Source organism: Papio anubis, chromosome 7, assembly GCF_008728515.1.
Source record: "Papio anubis isolate 15944 chromosome 7, Panubis1.0, whole genome shotgun sequence".
In the NCBI taxonomy this organism is placed as follows: domain Eukaryota; kingdom Metazoa; phylum Chordata; class Mammalia; order Primates; family Cercopithecidae; genus Papio; species Papio anubis.
Window position 1 is genome coordinate 135,899,760 of NC_044982.1, and position 24,634 is coordinate 135,924,393.

At 44.0% G+C, this 24,634-nt stretch overlaps 1 protein-coding gene across 2 annotated transcripts in view; it reads left to right on the forward strand.

Moving 5' to 3' along the window:
• Positions 1-24,634, forward strand: part of LOC116275841 (tropomodulin-2) — a 64,966-nt gene that overhangs the window by 2,695 nt on the left and 37,637 nt on the right. Inside the window, exons 2-5 of one of the 2 annotated variants that reach the window (XM_031668679.1) lie at positions 13,398-13,592; positions 15,527-15,683; positions 20,276-20,398; positions 23,493-23,579. In XM_031668679.1, the coding sequence (XP_031524539.1) occupies positions 13,467-13,592; positions 15,527-15,683; positions 20,276-20,398; positions 23,493-23,579 (493 nt within the window). In that variant the 5' untranslated portion in view covers positions 13,398-13,466. Of the gene's footprint in view, positions 1-13,394; positions 13,593-15,526; positions 15,684-20,275; positions 20,399-23,492; positions 23,580-24,634 lie in introns of both variants that reach the window. The other variant, XM_031668680.1, reaches the window with a different exon arrangement.

Genomic DNA, 24,634 nt, shown 5'->3' on the forward strand with positions numbered 1-24,634 from the left:
GGGACGCGCTCTTCTGCTCTGGCTCTTCCATGGACTGAGATAGCCACCTTTACTCCCAAAGCCATTTTGAGTTCCTTGGCCTTGGTCACATGTTTCAGCACAACCTTCCTTAAGGCTGTGATTTCTTCCTATTTCTGCTTTTATGAATTGCCATCCTATTTTGGCATCAAAGTTGCCCCACTTATTACCTCTTTCACATGTGTCATCAGTATTCCTGGGTTCCCCTAGTAAAAGTTAGGTAGGGTGGGGATGAGAAAGTCAGCTACAGGACTGTGAGTGACATGAGCTCATGAAACAGGGCACAAGGCCAGCCATGCCAAGCCTGGACAAGAGGAGAAAGGAGACAAGCTGAGGCACAAGCCCTAAGAAAGGACCAGGAGGTCCCTTGAACTGGGCTGCTATTCAGGCAGTGTGCATGGGGACAACTGTTCTCATTGTTGATAAACAACCATTCTGACTGGGCAGTGTCCATTTTATACCAGTTGCTAAATGTTTTGTACATCATCTAGGTAAGCACTTACAAGCCAGGGTGCACGCAGCATCCTTAAGTCATAACAAAGCCTGGATCAAAACCTACCTGGTATAAGATGCCGAAGAAAGAGACAAGATGAGTGAGTCAAAGACCACATAAGCAAGCAGAAGAAAGGAGGGCACATGAATCAAAGGACAAAAAGCAGGAAACGCAAGGTGCCAATCAGGAAGTTAGAAGAAGCCTATAAATTCCCAAAGGCAAGAGGAAGGACATGGTTAAAAGCAACAGGCAGTTAAAAACCAGAAAGGCACAGATCTCCAAGTGGAAGGCAATGAGATAAATAGAGGTCAAGAAACAGGAACTCCTCTAAAAACAGAAAAGAAGGCCAAACACAGGAACAAGGCAACAGCGGGAAATAGGACCCGCCATGAGAATTGGAAACCAAGAGGCAGGCTGGGCAAATAGCAAGACTTTTTGACTACTTCCTGCCCAGGTGGAAATCTATCTCATAGCTTGGCCAGCTTACACTATGGTGGCTTTCTACACCTAGCAACACTGACCTGCAGCTCTTACAGGTTCTGCCTGTTTATATTCAGCAGATCTTGATGAGGAAAACAGAGGGAAAGAACACCCAAAAAAGAAGATTATTCCATAACCAAGGATGAAAGAGAAATAGCTTTGACTGAGGGCTTGCGCTTGCCAGACACTGTACCTAATATGTACATGGTCACCTTAAGTGTCACCTCAGCCTTCTGAGATAAGCACTGTTCTTTGCGTGTTTTACTGAGGATGGAACAGAGGTTTGGAGAGGCTGTCACTGCACACGTATCTGCACCATCAGACCTTGGGTTGGTTAACTCCAAGGCCCGTGCTTTTAGTCTTCTGTGTTCTTCTAACCTTGGACAGGAGCAGTCACTAGTGGGCACCTTGTTTTTCAAGTATGATTTAAGCTTTGGCAAGTTTTGTGTTGTAAGATTGGGAAATACGAGCTCTGCCTTCTAGTAAGATCTGTTCCTCATTCCTCTTTCAGCTTGTTCCTTCCCATTACTGTACCATATTTTTGATGGAGACTTCTCCTTATCCCCACCTCATTCGTCCTTCATCCTCTGCAAGTATTTCCCAGAATACGTAGAAGCCTTTTAGTTGTTTTAAAATAAAACAAACTTAACTGGCTCATCTTCAAATAGCTACATTACAAAACACAGGCCATTGCCATGTTATATTTGCCCAGCAGCCAGAAATGAATTAAATATCTAGGATCAATTCATGTTTTGTTGGAGGATACATTGATATGCAGATTCTGTTCTAATTTACTAGTTTTAGAAAATGTAGATTTAGCTCTGGTGAAAATCAGTGCACTAATTGTTTAAAATTATGAAATATTAAAGATATTTTAAAAAGAATAAAGAGGGCTGGGTGTGGTGGTTCACGCCTGTAATCCCAGCACTTTGGGAGGCCAAGGCAGGTGGATCAGGAGCTCAAGACCAGCCTGGCCAACATGGTGAAACCCCGTCTCTATTAAAAATACAAAATTTAGCCAGGCATGGTGCCATGCGCCTGTAGTCCCAGATACTTGGGAGGCTGGGTAGGAGAATCACTTGAACCTAGGAGGCAGAGGTTACAGTAAGCCAAGATCATGCCACTGCACTTCAGCCTGGGTAACAGAGCAAGACTCTGTCTCAAAAAAAAAAAAAAAAAAAAAAAAAAGAATAAAAACCTCTGCCGGGCACAGTGGCTCACGCCTGTAATCCCAACATTTTGGGAGGCTGAGGTGGGCAGATCACCTAAGGTCAGGAGTTTGAGACCATCCTGGCCAACATGGTGAAACCCATCTCTACTAAAAATACAAAAATTAGCTGGGCGTGGTGGTGTGCACCTGTAGTCCCAGCTACTCAGGAGGCTGAGGCAGAAGAATCGCTTGAACCCGGGAGGTGGAGGTTGCAGTAAGCCGAGATCGTGCCACTGCACTCTAGACTGGGCGACAGAGCGAGATTTCATCTCAAAAAAAAAAAAAATAAGAACCTCTCATTTACTGACCCCTTCCACTTAGGAATAAAGCATCACCAGCACAATTGAAGCCCAAGACTCCCTTCTCCAATCAAATTCTACCTGCTCCCAATGTGGTGTTTGTCCTATCAGCATTCCGTGGTAGCTTTCCTAGATATATACATACTCCTAGGTGATTGATGGCACTGTTTTGCCCATTTAAAACACTTTTTACAGCTGGGCACGGTGGCTTATGTCTGTAATCCCAGCACTTTGGGAGGGCGAGGTGGGCGGATTGCCTGAGCTCAGGAGTTTGAGACCAGCCTGGGCAACATGGCAAAACCCTGTCTCTACAAAAAATACAAAAAGTAGCCGGGCATATGACACGCACCTGTAGTCCCAGGTACCTGGGAGGCTGAGGCAGGAGAATCACTCAAGCTCAGGAGGTCAAGGCTACAGTGAGCCATGTTCGTGCCACTACACTCCAGCCTGGGTGATAGAGCGAGACCCCATCTCTAAAAAAAAAATCAAAAAATTTTTCACCGTGTTTTTTAAACTTGTTTCATTTTTTATTTTTTTAGAGGTAAGGTCTTGTTTTGTCACCCAGGCTGGAGTGCAGTGAAGTCATAGCTGACTGTTACCTCGAACTCCTGGACTCTCAAGTGATCCTCCTGCCTCAGCCTCCCAAGTAGCTGGGACTACAGGCATGTGCCACCATGCTCAACCAATTAAAAAAAAATTCTGTAGAGATGGGGTTTTGCTATGTTGCCCAGGCTGGTCTCAAACCTCTGGCCTCAGACTGTCCTCTCACCTTGGCCTCCCAAAGTGCTGGGATTACAGTTGTGAGCCACAGCACTCAGCCTCACTAGGTTTTGAAGATTAATTTTTGTTTACTCTTTTTTTAAATTTATTTTATTTTTTATTTTATTTATTTATTTATTTATTTATTTATTTTGAGATGGAGTCTCGCTCTGTTGCCAGGCTGGAGTGCAGTGGTGCGATCTCAGCTCACTGCAACCTCTGCCTCCCGGGTTCAAGCAATTCTCTTGCCTCAGCCTCCCGAGTAGCTGGGACTACAAGCGCGTGCCACCATGCCCAGCTACTTTTTTTTTTTTTTTTTTTTTTTTTGTATTTTTAGTAGAGACAGGGTTCTACCATGTTGGCCAGGATGGTCTCGATCTATTGACCTCGTGATCCACCTGCCTCGGCCTCCCAAAGTGCTGGGATTACAGACGTGATGTTTACTCTTTTGTAAAAGTTAGTCTTTGGTTTCTTTTGGGTTTAATATCTAGGATCGCTTGTTGTTTCGGCTTTGGTTCTGTCTTTGTGTATAGGCAGGCCCAAAGCCTGAGCACTTCACATTGTTTCTGATTTTCCTCTTTCATACCACAGTTATACAAATAAGGTAGTGGAATAAGAAGCAAAAAAAGCCATACTCCTGCTCACGCCTGTAATCCCAGCACTTTGGGAGGCCAAGGTGGGCGGATCATGAGGTCAGGAGATCAAGACCATCCTGGCTAACACAGTGAAACCCCGTCTCTATGAAAAATACAAAAAATTAGCCGGGTGTGGTGGTGGGTGCCTGTAGTCCCAGCTACTCGGGAGGCTGAGGCAGGAGAATGGCGTGAACCTGAGAGGTGGAGCTTGCAGGAGCCGAGATGGCGCCACTGCACTCCAGCCTGGGCGACAGAGTGAGACTCCATCTCAAAAAAAAACAAAAAACAAAAAACAAAAAAAACCGAAAAAACCATACTCCTTCTTTTCATTCCCAAGGCTTGTATATTTGGATAATAGGAAGAGTTACTTAAGGGCCCAAGTCATACTTACATCAGCTCAAGTCTTTAATCCCATTTCCATTTTCCTGACTGGCTCCTGTACTTGCCCACTGGGACTCCTGGAAGCCTTGTTAGGCATTTGCTTCACTCCAGCATGTACATTAGCATCGTATTGCATGTTAAATGCTTGCCATGGGACAGACACTCTGCTGGAGGTGAGGCTGTAGCAGTGCTTTGCTAACTTCCCACTGCAGCATTGCTAACAGGAAGGGAAGACAAATGGGAGCCCTTGTGCAGCCTTGGTGGGGGAAAAAGCAGACCAGCCATGAGCTGGAAAAGCTTTGATTTGACTTTAAAAGCTATGAGAATACTGCATTCATCTCCACAGTATTTCTTTTTTCTTTTTCTTTTTTTTTTTTTTTGTTGTTGAGATGGCGTCTTGCTCTGTCACCCAGGCTGGAGTGCAGTGGCGCGATCTCCGCTCACTGCAAGCTCCGCCTCCCAGGTTCACGCCATTCTCCTGCCTCAGCTTCCCGAGTAGCTGGGACTACAGGCACCCACCACCATGCCTGGCTAATTTGTTGTATTTTTCGTAGAAACGGGGTTTCACTGTGTTGGCCAGGATGATCTCGATCTCCTGACCTCGTGATCCACCCACCTTGGCCTCCCAAAGTCATCTCCACAGTATTTCTATATTTGTTTTTTAAAAGTACAGCCTGGGCAATGTAGCGAGACCCTATCTCTACAAAAAATTTAAAAACTAACTGAGCATAGTGGCACACACCTGTAGTCTCAGCTGCGGTCAAGGGAGGTGGGGAGAGTATTGAGGCAAGAGGTTCAGTTAAGCCCAGGAGTACAAGGCTGCAGTGAGCTGTGATCACACCATTGCACTCCAGCCTGGGGAACAGAGTGAGACCCTGTTTCTAATAACAACAACAACAACAACTAGCTTTTCCCCAAATCTTCAAATCAGAGTTGTGCTCCAGGAGGATGCAGGTTTTTTTCTCCTCTGTCTTTGAGACCCCGTGGTACATTGACACAACATAGGCAGTTTGTTTTAACAGCTACTGTTACATAGTATTAACATGTTATTTTAATTAATTAATGTATTTTCCTACTGAGTTATGACATGGTACTTGTCTTCTGGGAGTTTGTAGTGTAGCTGGAGAGAGAACCATACATACAACATACATGAAAAGATAGCAAGATACATCAAGTTGGTGATGTAGGCATACAAATTTAGAGGAAGAAGAAACTTCTGTGGGCTTAGATGATCCAGAAAGTTCCATCACAGGGAGAGGAAGCAGTGGATAGAGTGGAATGAGCCCTGGACCTGTGGGTTCATTTGAGCTCATTTCTTTCACATGACATTTGTTATGTAATATTTATTGGATACCTACTTCAGATCAAGAACAGTGCTGGGAGTCAGGATTTTGTCAGTGAATAAAACTCATACAGCCCCCCTCCCTCACAGAGATTAGCAAGGAAAATAGAGATAAAGCAAGTAGTTGTAATAAAGCCAAGAACAGATGTGATTAAAGGGGTAGCATGGAGATGGGGAGTGACCCAGACCTTGTCTCCAGGTCCAAACAAGGCTTCCCCGAAGAAGTGAAGCTTGCATGAGACCAGCGGCTGAGTAGGATAGCAGTCAGCCAGACGGGAGTGGTATGAGAGTGTTCTGAGCAGAGAGAACAACATAAGGCATGATCCAGGCATTGGAAGTGGGCCAGGAGGCTGGAGCCAGGAGGAGATGGGGAGTGCAGCGCAGGATGAGGGTGATGAGAATGACAGAAAGACAGACTGAATTTGAACCTTATCCTCGAGGCAGCGGAAGCCACTGGATGATTTTAAGTAACTAGAGAAGAGCTGTTTAACTCTGTGCTCACTTTGGCCATTTGTATGACGAATGGATCAGGAGGGGATAGGGCTGACATGTGGGCAATGCAGATGAGTGAAGTAGGTGGATTCTCAGCACGTTTAGGTAAGGACAGGATTTGGTGATTGATGGCTGGAAAAGAGATGAGAGAAGATGTCAAGGATGGCTCCCTGGTTTTTTGGCCAATTTCCTGAAATGGGGCATTCTGGAGGAGGAAATGATAAGAGCACTTCTGACATATTTGAGGTGTCTGAGGCAGCCAAGGAGAGATGTAGATTAGATAGATAGAAATATAGGGGCCTAACCCTCAGGAACAAAGTCTAGGATGAAGATACAGATTTTGGAGTCTCCTGGATATATATTATAATTAAAATTTTGGAGGCACATGAGTTCCTCCAGAGAGAATATGTAGTATGAAAATAGAAGAATTTATAAGATGAGACCTTAAAGAATGCCAATATTTAAGGTGGAGGAAGAAGAATTACTAAAAGAGACCAAAAAGAAATGGTCAGAGAAATAGGAGAAAAACCATCTATGTTGCTGGATTGAGCAATCTTTAAGGCCTTTCTCAGTTCTGACATTCTGTGGTCCTGCAGAACCGGGATCTGAGCCAGGTCTCCAAAGCAGAGCGCATACATAGGCCATGAGAATAGAGAATGGCATTCCAAGTAATATTATTATATCAGCCAGCATCCTGACAAGAAACAGGGGATACACTCAAACTGAGTAACTTGAGAAAATTTTAATAAAGAGGCTATTTACAAAGATAGGGGGAGGATTTAGGGAATCCAACAAGGCAGAACTCTAGCACCAGCTGCCACAAGGACCCCTGACCACCCAAGGCCTGAGGCCAGCCAGGGGCAGGCAGCTGTATGGAGAGGGCTGTCTCTTGGGAGATGTGACCTTCTGGACCCAACCTCCCCCTCCCCTGCTCTCCAGTTTCCTGCTAGTGCCTCCTGTGGGCCAAACAGGAAGGGAACCCATTGATACAGTCTAAATAGATCATCTTCCTGGAGCAGCAGGGGAGTGGATGTGGAGGGGCAAACAGAAGACAGCCAGAACAATCATCCTGGAAAATGGAAGTATTTGGGTAAGAGGGTATGTTCCTTCCCTAATGCTGCTGTAACAAATTAGCATAAATCCAGTGGCTTAAAACAATACAAATTTATTCTTACTGTTTTGGAAATTAGAAGTCTGAAACACATGTCACTGGACTGAAATCAAGGTGTCACAGGACTGTATTCCTCTCTGAAGGCCCTAGGGGAAAATCCATGTCCTTGCCCTTCCCAGCCTCCAAAAGTTGCCCACATCCCTTGGCTCATGGCCCCTTCCACCATCTTCAAAGCAAAAAAATTGCATGACACTGACTCTTCCGCCCTCCTCTTCCATCTTTTAAGAGTTCTTTGGATTACGTTGGCACACCCAGATCATCCAAAATGGTCTTTCTCTTTTTAAATCCTTAATCTGGGCTGGGCATGGTGGCCCACGCCTGTAATCCCAGCACTTTGGGAAGCCGAGGTGGGTGGATCACTTGAGATCAGGAGCTCAAGACCAGCCTGGGCAACATGGTGAAATCCCATCTCTACTAAAAATACAAAAAATTAGCTGAGTGTGGTGGTGCATGCCTGTAATCGCAGCTACTCTGGAGGCTGAAGCAGGAGAATTGCTTGAACCTGGGAGGCAGAGGTTGCAGTGAGCCGAAGTCGTGCCATTGCACGCCAGCCTGGGCAACAAGAGTGAAACTGTCTCAAAAAAAGAAAAAAAAATCCTTTATCCTTAATCTAATCACAACTCATTTGTTGTGCCATGTAAAGTAACATACAGATGTGAGGAATAGGAGGAGGACATATTTAGGTGGCTGTGATTCTGCCTACCACAGAGAGCAAATAAACCATTTTAGCTGAAGTGGGCTCCCCAGGAAACTAATGAGAGAGAAAACAGGAAGTGCAGGTTAAAGCCAAATCATGGGAGCTTTGGAGCTAGATTGTCTGGATTTCATTCTGTAGACAAGAGGGAGCCATTGTAAGTTCCTAACCAGGGAAGTGGCTTGTTAGCAGTGTTGAGAAAAATGATCCAATTATAGTGTTCTGGGTGGCTTACAGGGAAAAACAGAAATCTTTCAAGATGCAATCAGAGTAGTCCAGGCATGAAGGAACAAAAGGCTGAAACAAGAGTGAAAAAAGGGGTGGTGTGAAAAATGTTGTACTGTAAGGACCTGCAGGAGGTGCTGACTGGCTGGACTCAGAAAAAAGTGGGAGAATCTGAAGCTGATATGAGTGTTGGGAGTGTCTGACTGGTAGATGAATCTAGACAGCAAGTCTATTTTAGAGAAAAATGGGGAGTTTAGTTGCAGAATCCAGCAATAGAAATCCAAATAGAGGCTGGGCACTGTGGCTCATGCCTGTAATTCCAGCACTTTGGGAGGCTGAGGCAGGAGGATCGCTTGAGCCCAGAAGTTCAAGACCAGCCTGGGCAACATAGTAAGACCTCGTCTCTGCAAAAAAAAAACTTTTTATTAGCTGGGCATGGTGACATGTACCTGTAGACCCAGCTACTCGAGGGACTGAAGCAGGAAGATCACTTGATCCCAGGAATTGGAGGCTGCAGTTAGCTATGATCAAGCCAGCCTGGGCAACAGAGTGAGACCCTGTCTTTAAAAATAAAAAATAAAAAAATTCAAATATAATCTTAACAACTCTAAGATACCATTGATTATAAAACTCTCCAGTATTTTATGTACCACTAAGAAAAAAAGGCTGGCAATCACAATATAATATGTTTTCTTAAAAATATGAAGTTTTGGCTGGGCACAGTAGCTCATACCTGTAATTCCAGCACTTTGGTAGGCCAAGCTGGGAGGATCATTTGAACACAGGAGTTGGAGACCAGCCTGGCCAACATAGTGAGATCCTGTATCTTCAAAAAATAAAAAAATAAAATAGCCGGGCATGGTGGTGCACACCTGTAGTCCTAGCTACTCAGGAGGCTGATGTGGGAGGATTACTTAAGCCCAAGAGGTCAAGGCTGCAGTGAGTTGTAATGACATACAACTGAACTCAAGCCTGGGCAACAGAGTGAGACCATGTCTCAACAAAAATTAATACTTTTTACTTTATTGAAAGAGCTGTTTTCGACTTCCACATAGGTTTTTTGAAATCTTTTTTACTGAAGTATAAATGACATACAATAAAGTGCACATATCTCAAGTGTACAGTTTGATAAGATTTGACATATGCATGTATATGTGAAACCATCACCACAATCAAGATAGTAAACATATGTAACATCCCCAAAAGATACCCCATGCCCCTATGTCATTCCTCTCATCTGCCCCCCCACCTCTCTCCCATGCCTAAGCAGCTCTGATTTCTTTCTGTCATATAGATTAGTTTACGTGTTCGAAAATTTTAGATAAATGGAATCCTGCAGTGTATATTCTTTTTGGTCTTCTTTCTCTCATTATAATTATTTTGAGGTTCATCCATGTTTTGTGTACATCAATAGTTCATTCCCTTTTATTGCTGAGAAGTATTCCATTTTGTGGATATACGACAATTTATTTTTATTTCTTTATTTAGGGATAGGGTCTTACTCTGTTGCCCAGGCTGGAGTGCAGTGGTGCAATCATAGCTCACTTCAGCCTCGACCTCCTGGCTCAAGCAATTCTCCCACCCCAACCTCCCAAATAACTGGGACTACAGGCATGTGCCACCATGCCCAGCTAATTTAAAAAAAAAAAAATTGTAGAAATGGGGTCTCACTGTGTCGCCCAGGCTGGTCTCAAATTCCTGGGCTCAAGAAATCCTCCTGCCGCAGCCTCCCAAAGCGTTGGGACTACAGGCGTGAGCCACTGCACCTGGTCACAATTGGTTTTTTATTCATTTACTATCATTCAGATTGTTTTCAGTTTTTGGCAATTACAAATAAATGTGCTATGAATATACATGAATTTTTAAAATCATGTATCTCTCCTGTGCATACATAAAAGGGGAAATGTAAGTGAAATGCATTCATTGGTTGATATTCTTAAAACTTCTTCATACTCAAGAGTCCAACATTTTATATCACTATTTTACTCATCCATATCTGGTTCTTTTCTACATAATAATTTCCTCTGTGCCATCTAGTGGTAATTTTTAAAATCTGTATAAAACAAAACTAAAACTAAAAGTCATTGAACTGGGTACTTAAACTCACTCTGTAATTATGTGGAACTATCCTAATCTGGACCTCTCTTTGGGAGTGCTGCTAAACATACCTGCATTGTCACCTGCCCATGATTGTCTGCTTTCTAAATTTTGAAAGAGTATTCCACAGTTGTCCCTGGGATTTCCTTCCAAGTCCTTGACATCCACTCTGCTGTTTTGAAGCTGGTGCTTTTGATATTTAGATACAAGCAATGACAAGTACATTTTTACTACTGCTAGGACAACAGTAATTGTAGGACACCATCAATTCTAAGACACATCTCAATTTCAGAATGTTAAATGTGGCAAAGTGTGCATTTTAGAATCCATTAAGTAGGTTAGTTCAACCAATTCATTTGATGGATAAGGGCCATCCTTGTCCTGTGTGATGCAATAATTTAGTGGTAGTTGGCACCAGAACAAAGCGTATAGATCCAATTGGTTTCTCTGACTTTAGTAGGATTTTTGTTTGTTTGTTTACTAGAATATAGTCATTAAAGCTTAAAAAAAAAAAAAAAGGAAGGCTGGGAGACCTCATCTCCACAAAAAAAAAAAAAATTTAAAAATTAGCTGGGCATCGTGGCACATTCCTGTAGTCCGGCATGTGGTGGTGTATACTTGTAATCCCAGCTACTCTGGAGGTTGAGGTGGGAGGATCACATGAGCCCAGGAGGTGGAGGTCGCAGTGAGCCAAGATGGTACCACTGCATTCCAGCCTGGGCGACAGGGAGACCCTACCTCTATATTAATAAATAAGAAGGTGAGCTAATGGAAAAGCGTTGCATTGCGTGTGAAAGGAGTATCGACACAGAAACCACAAACCTGAACATTGTGAGCAGTTGAATTCACAAAGGAAAGGGAACACTATTCTAATAGCCCTTAAGAGGCCCACCTGCAGCCAGTCTCATTCCATGCCAACTCATTCTTCATTCTTTTTTTTTTTTTGAGACGGAGTCTCGCTCTGTCGCCCAGGCTGGAGTGCAGTGGCCGGATCTCAGCTCACTGCAAGCTCCGCCTCCCGGGTTTATGCCATTCTCCTGCCTTAGCCTCCCGAGTAGCTGGGACTACAGGCGCCCGCCACCTCGTCCGGCTAGATTTTTGTGTTTTTTAGTAGAGACGGGGTTTCACTGGGTTAGCCAGGATGGTCTCGATCTCCTGACCTTGTGATCCGCCCGTCTCGGCCTCCCAAAGTGCTGGGATTACAGGCTTGAGCCACCGCGCCCGGCCTCATTCTTCATTCTTATGATTTGAAGTCATAAAAAAAGATTGGCGTGTTCAGATCACTGCCCTACTTTAAGAAGCTGTGGTGGCTTGCCATTCCCAACAGAATAAAGTCCAGGTCCCTTAGCAAGGCGTGGAAGGAAGGCCCTTCACAGATGTCCCATCTTCGTCTTTAGTTCTTTCCTCTCCCTTCCTCCATGAATCCCCCTCTCTCGCCACGCTGCCTGCTCTACCAGCATATCATTTACTGTCTTATCCTGTACCCCTTCGTGCTGTTCCCTTTTGCTAGAATGACACTTGCCAATCCATGTCCACCTTATGACCTCTTCCTTCAATGCTTAAATACAACCTCTTTTTCACAGTTTCCCCTCAAACTTCCCCTACTTAGTGATTATTTCCCCATGTGTTTTCAAACTTACTTTATACATTATGTCTAATACTTATGGCATTATTACTGTTTGTGTGTCTGTCTCACTAAGCTGTGATCTTGGGGAAGGGGTCATTTTGATAAAAATATATATATGTATTTTTTTTGAGACAGAATCTCATTCTGTCACCCAGGCTGGAGTGCAGTGACACCACCTCAGCACTGCAACCTCTGCCTCCCGGGTTCAAGCAATTCTCCTGCCTCAGCCTCCCAAGTAGTTGGGACCACAGGCACATGCCACCACACCCAGCTAATTTTTGTATTTTTAGTAGAGACAGGGTTTCACCATGCTGGTCAGGCTGGTCTCAAACTCCTGACTTCAGGTGATCCACCTGCCTCAGCCTCCCAAAGTGCTGGGATTACAGGTGTGAGCCACCGTGCCCGGCCTCCTCATGTATTTTTAAACCTACTTTATACATTACGTCTAATACTTATGCCATTATTGCTATTTGTGTGCCTGTCTCACTAAGCTGTGATCTTCTTGGGGAAAGGGGGCATATCTTGTTTATCTTTGTATTTCTGTTTTCTAGAACTATGTCTGGCAAATAGTAGGTATATAACAAATATTTGTTGGGCTGAAAGATGTGATTGGTGGTAATACCTCCTAAGGAGAAATTCAGTCAGTGAAGTACATTACTGTTTCTTGAATATTATCTTTCTAAGGAAGATCTGTAGCATCCTCTGCAAGGAGGAAGGGATTGAGTAAAAATTGCATTTGGGGTGAAAATTTAGAAGTGAAGTAATATAAAAAATAAAGGTTGAGAGAAGAACGGTCTGGGGGTATAAAGAATGAATAGGTAGAACGAAAAGGAAATGAGACTAGAAATAGAATGGAAGACAAAGCCAGGAGAAAAATAGAGAGAGTGCTCATGTGGCCAGGATTTTAGAATCGCACTTAGTTTAATTGCAGGGGAGTTACTGGACAATGCTTTCTCACATAGACGTTCCAAACTCTCGTTCCTGAATGAATCCCATTTTGTATTCTTCACATCACTCTCTCCCTGAAAAGACACAAGTATGCTTCTTACAACTGCCTTACAATTAGTGCATTGTTCTCCCCTGTTTTTCTGTGGAGAGCCAGGGAAGGCCGAGTAGTATAATGGAAAAGCACCCCCTACACTGGGAATCAGAAGGCGGGGCTCACCCATCCCAGCTCTGTGACCTCAAGCAAAGCACTAGGCCACCTTCACCTCAGAATCGTCATCTATAACATGGGAATGATAATACCGGCTTGGGCACCTCACAGGATTGTTGTAAAGATCAAGATAAGTGAAGTATGTGAAAACACTTTGTAAGCTGTCAGGTTGCTCTGCAAATGAAGGGAATATTACCTTGTTGTTGAATTATTCGTTCAATACAGTAGGCTCCATTGGAGGATAGTTCTGTCTCCTGTTAATAAGTCTTATTTACAGAATGGAGATTCTTTTTTATTGTGTTTCTTTTTTATTAGCAGTAATCTAAAGTCTCAGGAAACTGGACCATTTAAATGTGCGCGGCCCATGAGAAAGGCATATAAGAAGCCATGGCACTCCCCTTTCAAAAAGAGCTGGAGAAATACAAGAACATTGATGAAGATGAGCTTCTTGGCAAACTCTCAGAAGAGGAACTGAAACAGTTGGAAAATGTTCTAGATGACCTAGATCCCGAGGTTAGTGACATGGAACTGAAGCAGAGTGGTTAATGATAGTATGGATAAATGGCATGGCTTGGTCCTTAAACAATGGTAGAAAGCCCTTAGCTCTGAATGCAGATTTTCTTTTCTTCCTCTGATTGGTTCTGGGTCACCTGTGTTTACAAATTCATAGAGAACCTCATAGCCACTACAGTGTGATACAGCAAATGTATTTCTCAAAAAACAGCCTAATGTAAATGGGGGGAAATATTTTCCATTGATTGAGAAAGGACTAGTCTGACAGGGGAAAAGGAAGGAAAGAGGAAAAGAGGCAAATCTTACTGAGTTTTTCTGGGTCATACATTTCTCTGGGCACAGAAGCCCTTGAGGTAAACTATATTATCCCCATTTCATAAATGAGGAGACAGACATGGAGAGGTAATTTATATAAGATTCGACACTGGTAAGTGTCAGAGATGGTATTTAAACCAGGTTTTAAACCCCAAATGCGGATTTTTTTTTTTTGAGACAGAGTCTCACTCTGTCACCCAGGCTGGAGTGCAGTGGCATGATCTCGGCTCACTGCAACCTCTGCCTTCCGGGTTCAAGCAATTCTCCTGCCTCAGCCTCCCAAGTAGCTGGGATTACAGGTACATGTCACCATGCCTGGCTAATTTTTGTATTTTTAGTAGAAATAGGGTTTCGCCATGTTGACCATGTTGGTCTCGAATTCCTGACCTGAGGTAATCCGCCCACCTCAGCCTCCCAAAGTGCTTGATTACAGGCATAAGCCACCACACCCGACCCCAAATGCAGATTTTTAAAAAATATCTAATTTCTTTCAAATGCACAAATAATGTGAACTCTTTGATGAACTTATAACAATGAATAGAGGCCGGGCGCGGTGGCTCAAGCCTGTAATCCCAGCACTTTGGGAGGCCGAGATGGGCGGATCACAAGGTCAGGAGATCGAGACCATCCTGGCTAACACGGCGAAACCCCGTCTCTACTAAAAACACAAAAAATTAGCCGGGCGAGGTGGCGGCGCCTGTGGTCCCAGCTACTTGGGAGGCTGAGGCAGGAGAATGGCGGGAACCCGGGAGGCGGAGCTTGCAGTGAGCTGAGATCTGGCCACTGCACTCCAGCCTGGGCGACAGAGCGAGACTCCGTCTCAAAAAAAAAAACAAAAAACAAAAAACAATGAATAGATTAGACTGACTATAATCATGATATCAAGTTCATTTCAATGGAGTTTCCAATATTTTTATGAGTTCTTGAAAAGCTAAGTCTCTTGTTATATTGTTTGTTTAGCAAGCACTTTCTTCAGACCTGCTGGTATGATCTTAAACTTAGAATTGGAGGCATCCAAAATAGTAATTTTACTATAAATAAAAATGTAACTAAAACAAAATTATGTATACGGAATTCTGATACATCAGATACTTTGGATATGGTGTTTACTTTTAAAAATACAGGTATTCTGTTGTTTTTTTTTAACTTAAGGAAGGAATCGCAAAGTTTTATCAAGCAGACATTAATATCATCGTAATAGTTACTTATCAGCTTGGCTGCTTCTGCAGGAGAGGGGTTCCCCAAGTCGGCTCCTTGTTAGAGTCTCATGTTTCTGCCTGGGAGCTCCTTGGGTGCAGCCCTAGCCAAACCTAAGCGTGATCTACAAGGAAAGAGGTCTTTTGCCTCCGTGTTCTAGGAGGCAGCTTCAGAAGACTCAGAGACTGCTCTAGCCATCCCTGCACTGCTTGAGCTCATTGGGAGCCCCCTGTCAGCCCAGAACATTAGAACAAGTAAGGCCTCAGAGACGTCCCAGAGCCCCCAGCCCTCAGCTCACACATGCATTCTGCGTAGGTATCCCTCCTGCTTCCCCAGCACATAGTGAGTAGGGGTGGAAGAGGAAGTAGCAAAGTACAGGCCGGCAGACATCTTCCTTCCTGCTCACACCTCTGTCTTGTCAGAGTGCCATGCTACCGGCTGGATTTCGACAGAAAGACCAGACACAGAAGGCAGCCACCGGCCCCTTTGACCGCGAGCACCTCCTCATGTACCTGGAGAAGGAGGCTTTGGAACAGAAAGACAGAGAGGACTTTGTGCCCTTCACTGGAGAAAAGAAAGGTAAGGACCACAGGCAGAGCATCTTGGAACAGAAGCACTCTTTTTTTTTTTTGAAATGGAGGCACTCTTAATTAAGAGTATCTCTTTTATTTTATTGTCATGGAGGCTCAAGCAAGGGAACTGTCCTGGAAATGGGAAATAAGCCATGAACTGGAGTCAGTATTTATTTTATTGTGGAGGGTCAAGCAAGGGAACTGTCCTGGAAATGGGAAATAAGCCCATGAACTGGATTCAGTATTAAAAAGAATCATGGCTGTGAGACACATGTCATTCTACACTGGGCCAAACCCATAGGAAATATAACACCAAGAGTGAACCCTAATGGAAACTGTGGACGTTAGGTGATAATGATGTCTCCATGAAAGTTCATCAGTTGTAATATATGTATCGCTATGGTATAGGATGCCATTAGTCGGGAGAGGATGAGTTGGGGAGAATACATTGAAGGAAAAAAGAAACATGATCAAATATATAGGCTAACTGCTTAGGGTGTGATGGTTCTCAAATTAGTTTATTGAAAAAATCTCAAACCCCAAAGAAAGTTTTGAAAATGTGAGGTGGTGTCATGCCTGAGAGTTTCCTAGGCACTGGTGTGTTTCTCTTAGCCTGGTGCTTTACCAACTTTGGAAGTCCCTCAAGGCCTTTCTGCTCCATGTCCAGGATGGCTGTAGCACTGCACCTTTAACCTTAGAGGCTACCATTAAAGTTTAGTGCAGTCATTCATGCATCCATCATCTACTGAGTGCCTCCTCTGTGCAGAGCCTTGTGGCCAGATGCTAGAACCACAGGCAAATAAGACCCTGCCCTGCCCTCAAGGAGCTTGTAGTCTAGTGAGAGAAACAGGATGACAGAGCTAGGAAGGCTGTGAGGAGCAAGGAGATGTTTTTCCATGCCAGGACTGAGCTCTGAGCCAAGAATAGGGAACCCTCCTCCTTAGCTCCCGACCCTGTGCTCCCTTGGGAGGAAGAGTGACTATCAATAGCCTGTCCAGCTTCCTCAGCTATAGATGCTGACTTGACCCCAAAGATTCTAATGGAATTGTTGATAACCTCACAGCAATTACAATCTTTTTATAATACAAATCAGATCGTGTTGGCTGGGCGCAGTGGCTCACACCTGTAATTGCTGCACTTTGGGAGGCTGAGGCAGGAGGATCACTCGAGCCCAGGAGTTCAAGACCAGCCTGGGCAACATGGCAAAACCCCGTCTCTACAAAAAATACAAAAATTAGCCAAGCTTTTGATGGCGCACCCGTGTTCCCAGCTACTTAGGAGCTGATATGGGAGGATTGCTTGAACCCAGGAGGTCAAAGCTGCAGTGAGCCGTGATCATGCCACTACACTACAGCTTGGGCAACAGAGTGGAACCCTGTCTTAAAATAAATAAACAAACAAAATCTTGGCATTTCCCTTCTTAATGTCTCAAATCCTTACTGTGGTCTTTAAAGTAGATATAGCCTCCATCCAGCTCTCTACCTGCATCTGGCCTTCCCTTGCTAATCCTCAGGCCCCACTGTCTTCATTCACTTCCCTGAACCTGCTGAGTTCTTTTCCTCCCTCAGGCTGGTCTTCTCATGGACTCTTCCTTCTGACTCATGTCCCCATTTTTCACATCCTAAGGGTCTCAGCTTAAATTTCAGGGCCTTGGGCTTTCTCTGACCTCACTTCTTTCTACTCTGACAGCTGCATATTGCTTTCACAGCACTGTAACAATGTTTATCACTTTATTTACTTTGGTTTTTGCATGTTTTCATGTGATAGGGTCTTTTTTTTTATCCTGGCACAGAAACTGGCATGGGAGGCACTTGATAAACATGGGTTCAAGTGAATGGCATCTCAGAAATCTGTACTGCAGCAGTGGGAGCAGGAGCATCCAGCTCCTAGTTGGCATGAGGCAGAGTGCTACTGCCTTGTGTCACATAATGCCCAGGCTGCCCTCTGTATTGCGCACATTCAGTGGGTCACGCACCATTGAGAATGTCATTAAGAAAGTAAAATTGGGCCACATGCCGTGGCTCACACCTGTAATCCCAGCACTTTGGGAGACTGAGGCAGAAGGATCCCATGAATCCAGGAGTTCAAGATTGCCATGAGCTATGATCCTGCCACTGCACTCCAGCCTGGGTGATAAAGTGAGATCCTGCCTCCAAAACAATAATTAATAAATAAAGTAATTGTGAACAGTTACAAACCAGGCAAATAATCACGGATTACTGTGAAAATATGGAGCTGTTTCTATAGCTGCATAGTTGCTATTGGACTAATTTAGTTGTGAAAAAAATTATGTCAAATCTTCAATAAAGTCCCAATTAACATCAAGTAGTGACAGCATAATAAGGGAAAAGCTATTATCTTTTGTTCTTAGTGTAGAGGTCTTAGGAGTGGCTATGGTAAATTATCTCATGATCAAGATTGATCTCCAGATGGTTGGTGGGAGAGTTAGGAACGTAGGAGCTGTCTGAGTAATAGAGATATAAAAAGGGTATATGATTGCATAGTGTAGCTTAGGAGAAGGTTGAGAAGTAGCACAATTGAATAAAATGAGCAGGGAGCAAGTTTTATAATCAGAGCAGCAGAGCAGAGTGAAGAGTATGCAGGGCCCCCAGAAGGACCAGTGAGACCATCCAGGAGCAGCGGGAAGCTGCTATGAGGTCCTCAGTGAGGTCCGCAGTGCTGAATACTATGTGCTGGCGCACCTCAGGTTCCTGGGCTAGATTTTACTGTGGTGCAGAGTTTTGCTTAGAACTTGTTATTTGGTTGGACCTCCAGGAATGGCTCTGTATCAGCAGTTCTCCTGAATACCAATAGCTGCGTACCTCATGTTTAGTACCAGGAAAGAGGAACTTAGAAAATCCTATATTAGGTTGGGCACAGTGCCTCATGCCTGTAATCCCAGCACTTTGGGAGGCCAAGGCAGGAGGATTGCTCGAGCCCAGAAGGTCAAGGTTACAGTGAGTTATGATTGCACCACTGCACTCCAGCCAGGGTGAGGGAGTGAGACCCTGTCTTTAAAAACGAAAAAATAAGGAAAGAAATCTTATTTTGACTCTAGACCTAAGATCATCTTGGCCAGAAAGAAAATGTTTCAGGCCATAGATACTAGGAATATTAAGTCTGAGATGAACCCCAGTATTTGAGATGTTACTGATTAGTTGATTTCTTTTTCCATTTTCTATCTTCTGGCCATCCTCCTACTTTGTTTCCCAGTGTATTTTCCTTCTTTCTGAGAAATGTGGCAGCTAAAGTGATCCCAAGGCAGGAAGTAGGATGCATGTCAGTGATAACGACCTTGTTGCCAGGATGCCCCAGACTGACCACAAGCAGTGCGTTTCTTTCCTGTCTGGAGTGCCCAGCTCTGACACGCTCCTGTTTACTCATCCAGCCATTTGACAATATGGTAAAACAAGAAATACACAGCCCTTGTAATCAGGGAAGTCTCCTGGAGAGTTCTCATGCAGGAGGGTTATTGACTTCGGGTTGGACCCTTTCCTTTCCTATGGGAGTGGGATAAGCCAGCCTAGCCAAGGAGACCTGGAGAGAACTTGGGTCCCAATGGACTGAAACTGGAGCCAGATGAGCCTTTAGGGAACTCTAAAAATCAAAATGGAAGAGAGCAATTTCAAAGATTATGCCCAAAAAGTAAGACCAGCTTCAAAAAAGAGAGAAACCAAGAGTCAAAAGCTGGGAAGAATTAGAAAGGAATATGAATGCTCTGGGGTGTTTTGATCATGGCTCTAGCTTGTCCTGGGTGCACGTGTGGGAAGTGGATGTGTTAGCTATGATCAAGCCAGCCAAATATTTAAATATTTTCCAAATATTTAAAGGCTAACAAACCATTAAAATATGCTGTATCCTCCTTTAGATATACCCAGAAGGCCAGGATTCTTGGACTTCCAAGAGTTCCATGCAGGGATATTGATCTGTCCCACACTGCCAGGGCCTCAAACACACATGTTGGACACCCAAGCCCACATATCCAAGCTTCATCCAGGCTCCCCCACAAATAGCCTCCCCTTGACCTGGGGGTACACACCCAGCAGCGTGACCTGCCTTCAGGAGGATAGACATGGGAAGGGGCTTATGGAGGCCCTAGAGGCAGGCACGGGACTCTTTGGGCAAGACATTCCAGGGTCCTAGGTTCCTGAAGTGTAGTCTAGAAAGTGGCCTATATGCTAGATGGGAATATCCCTTTGGCCTCATGGTTTCTCCCCTGGAGGGGAGAGGTGCAGCTACAGGAAGACTAGTATGGGGTCCTATAAAGTGCACGACGCAGGGCAGAACCTCTCCTGCCCAGACCAAAGGGCAGTACCGCCAATAGGAAAGGGGTAGAAGCCACCATTGCCCTCTGTGTTTAAGGACTATAGTCTCAGATCTCTGTGTGGCAGAATGCAGGATTCCTCCTGCAGTGTTCCTTCCCTCTGACAGTGACTTATTGATGTTGGCACCATCCTGGCCATCCAGGAATCTCAGTTGGATGTGAACTGGCTTAATCATATGAGTCTCAATGGCCAGAACTGCATTCTCTGCTCAGTCTACTTACCCTACCCGTAAGGCAGTAGTACTCAATATTTTTGTTTTTCTTCTGATTTAAAGGGAGAGTCTTTATCCCTAAAGAAAAGCCTGTAGAAACTCGTAAAGAAGAAAAAGTGACCCTTGACCCAGAACTGGAAGAAGCTTTGGCCAGTGCCTCTGACACCGAACTCTATGATCTTGCAGGTTAGTCTTGAACTCTGGGAACTTTCCTGTCTAGCTCCATGACCTCCCAGCATTCACTAGCACCCATGCCAGCAGCCTTTGAGCTTCTCTGTAGGTAGGAGAATAGCAGATTGACACCAGCCATTATGGAGCTGTCAGTCTTAATGCAGGTGACTTAACCTCTCTAAGCAAATGTTATGTTGCTCTATTTCAGCTGCAAATAATACCCATCCCGCAAAACTCAAAGAGTTACTGTGAGAAATTAAAGCAAACAAATATGAAGGAGTGTTGAGAACTTAAAGAATAAAACAACAGCTCTTTTGCTTTCTAAGGAGCTTTCACATTTGGCATTTTATCATCACAACATTTCTATGAAGTTCTGGTTCTTCCCACGGTCACTGTTCCATTTTGATTCAGAAAATGCTAAGAGGTCTGTTAGCCTTCTAGTCTTAACAATAGCAACATAATAATGATTGTAATGATTATTATTTAAAATGCGGATAGAAAAAAGTCAAAGAGTACAAAAGAATGTGTAATGAAAAGTAAGTCTCTCGACCTTAATTGCCTAGGCCCACTCTCGTGTCTTGTATAGCCTTCAAGAAAGATTTTCTGCATGTACCAGTATATTTATACATTAGATCTTCCTTCTACATACACAGGGTTATTAGATCCCCACAGGATAGAGGCGCTTTAAAAACAAATCCACAGCTTTAGCAATAATTTTTATTCCATTGGAAGACAGATATAATAATCACCTCTTTCCTCCCAGGAGAACCAGCCTTATTCTAATATGTACCAGCCATCTCAATTCCATTCTCGTTCCTTCTGTGATGATGTCAGGAAGTTCCCATGTTTGTGAACTTAATATTGGCCACTGCGGGAGTTGAGGCCCTTGCTTCACCTGGTGAAGAAGGTGTTTTGCACGCACTGGTCTTAGCCCTGGGGTTGCTGTGGAGGGATCCTGTTATGGTTACTGGTCCTCCCAGGGGTTGCTTCATGGTCTCTACCGGAATTGCCCAGAGGGAGAATGCCAGGCTGAACTTGAACTCCCAGGAAACGCCTTGAGAAAGGAAAAAGAGAAAAACACCAATTATTTGGAAGATACTAGATCCTGAAATTCATACAGTAAAACTGGAGAGAGAATCCAAATAGAAAACTGTCCTTGTTCATCCTTACTCAGCTTCCCTCCCTCGTCCTGTGTTCCCTAGGAATTCAGAAGGAAGCTTGGCTGGGGGTGTTGGCAGCATCTTCTTTAGGGTGGACCCTTCTGGAAGACTGAAGGCAGCCCCATGGGCAGATGGGCTGGCAGCCATTGAGTTTTAGATAAGAAAGAGTGTCGGCGTATTGCCCATGTTATTGTGGCAGATAGAGAGCAAAGAGAAAGTTCTTCAAGAGAGTGGTAGTTGACCTGCAAGACAGCGCCTCTTAGACTGGCTGGGTGTCAGTGTGGTCACCATCCGGAGTCTAGTTCCTGGCCCTAAACTGTGGGAGCTCTGGACTGGAAATCTGATCTTATCAGTATACATGGAAGTAGTCAGATTGGAGCAAAGTGGTGGGAACTGATCCATTAGCCCAATTCACAGATAACAGAGAAAAACGAAAACCTGGCAGTAGGAGCCAAATTGTAATTAGAAGTTACTTGGTGAGCATGGAGCCAGAGCAAGAAGATGTGTTCGTTGTATGGCCTCAGTGTTTATCAAATGGGACACCTTCTCCTTCTCCTGTCCCCTTCACAGAGACACAGTGACAAATTATTTTTTTTTTTTTTGAGACGGAGTCTCACTCTGTCACCCAGGCTGGAGTGCAGTGGCACAATCTCTGCTCACTGCAACCTCCGCCTACCGAGTTCAAGCGCCTACCTGCCTCAGCCTCCCAAGTAGCTGGGATTACAGGGGCCCGCCACCACACCCAGCTAATTTTTGTATTTTTTGTAGAGACAAGGCTTCGCCATGTTGGCCAGGATGGTCTCGATTTCTTGACCTCATGATCCACCCACCTCGGCCTCCCAAAGTGCTGAGATAACAGGCATGAGCCATCACGCCCAGCCCACAGTGACAAATTCTTATTTATTTAACAAGAATTTGTAAAGCACTTAGAATGGTGCCTGACACATAGAAAGTCATTTAATCTTGGTAGTAAAGTATAATTATTATCCCTGTTTTACGGATGAGGAAACGGAGACTCAGGCATTTAACAACTTCCCAAGTCACACAGTTTAACATGTGTCAGAGTCAGGATTCTTGACTGCTCCCAAGTCCCCCTCTTCACCAGGTCCTTGCTAGCTCTGACCATTTGCCCTTCCTTGTGCTGTGCCAGCTGCCTCCCTCCTTCGATATGTAGCTTACAGTAGAGCTGATGAGCATCTCAGAGGCACTCCTCTGCCACCTGTCAACAGAATATTATCCCTTCTGGGATCCTTCTCCAGGTGGCCAATGTCATCTAGAATTTCATTAGCAAAGGGAAATCTGCATAGAAGTTGCAGGTTCAGTCCAGCCCCGCGTTCGTTCTTCCCCAGTGTTGTTCCTGCATCCTACGCTGCCTCCTGGTGCAAGTTCTGTGTAATACAGGAAGCTGAAAATCTCAGTACGCTTAACTGACCTTTTATTGCTGATGTTGCTTTTTTTTCCCCACCCTGGAATGCTCTAGAGACAATTATATTTGGTACTGAGAGATGAGGAGGCTGACATTGAAAGAGGCCTCTGGAAAAATATATGCAGTCATCTATATAATGTTAGATCTTGAAAATCATTAGTCTCAGTCCTACCTTCTCATTTTACAGATGAGAAAACTGAAAAGTTGAGTCTATTTAACTAGGAGGTCTAGGCAGATTTTCAGTAAACTGTGGCCATAACTAGGCCACCGTTGCTCAGACCCTAAATGGTTCTACATGTGGAGATGTAGAAAGACATGAAGATTACTGGTGGTCTTGAAAGGAGGGTTTTCAAATAAGTGTATTTAACACTATACATGTACCACACACTGTGCAAGGAAAGAGGACTCAGGGACTTAACATTTATGATGTAAAGAATTGTTCTTCAAGGGGCATATTAACAATGTGGACATCCTCATGTGCTTCTCCAAACATAATGCTCATTTGTTGACTGTCTGTTTTTAGCTGTCCTTGGAGTACACAATTTGCTCAACAATCCAAAGTTCGACGAAGAAACAGCCAACAGTAAAGGTGGCAAAGGGCCTGTCAGAAGTAAGTTGATGTGGAATCTGTGGTTTTGTAAAGCTTTGGAGCCTCCAGGGTTGCTGGCAGGAGAGAGGCCTGTTGACTTTTGCAGGCTTTGCACTCTGTTATTTGGCTAGGATATGGAGCAGCTGACAATGAGAGCTCCATCTGGCGGTGAAACTAGTACAAATCAGTGTGTGTTGCCCAGAACACTTTCTTGGTAGGTCTGTTTAGTCAGAAGATGAAATTGTTGATATATGGGTCTGCATTAAATGGTATAATCCATATTCATGAAAAAAAAATTGCTGATATGAGATTGCTTAGTCATCACAAAATGCAGAGTTTCATGTTCCTAAGGATGTTTTAATCAACTATGGTAGCTTAAATAAGTTCCCTTCTCTATTTGAGTGTCTTTTTGTCTCAGTAATAGACGCTTGTCATTAGAATTTGAATGCCCACTTCCCTCAGAGGGCATGAAAGACATGCTGGCATGGACTTACGTGCACAGGACATTCCACACCACCATCTTCTATGTCACCATTTCCTGTAGCAGTAAACAATTAATTAGACTTTTTTATTCATTCATTCGTCAGTCATCCACTAAATACCTGCTATGTGTCAGGAATGTTCTAGGATTAGGTACAAAGATGAAAATGGTCCCTGCCCAAAGAAATTTATCTGTCCAGGGTAAGGAAGGACCAATATTCAGGTCATTTCAGTACAGTGTAATCCATATGCTTTGAAAACTCATAGAAAATTACAGCTTTTTTTTTTTTTTTTTTTTTTTTTTTTGAGATGGAGTCTTGTTTCGTCACCCAGGCTGTAGTGCAGTGGCACGATCTCGGCTCACTGCAACCTCCACCTTCTGGGTTCAAGCAGTTCTCCTGCCTCAGCCTCATGAGTAGTTGGGACTACCGGCGTGTGCCACCACACCCAGCTCATTTTTAGGATTACAACTTTTCTTAGGTTAATTTTATTTTATTCACTTTAATAGAGACTTGGGAGATGTGTTCTAATCTCAGTAGCATATATATGAAATATTATTTATAGTGGTAATTTAGACACACAATGAGCAATATTCC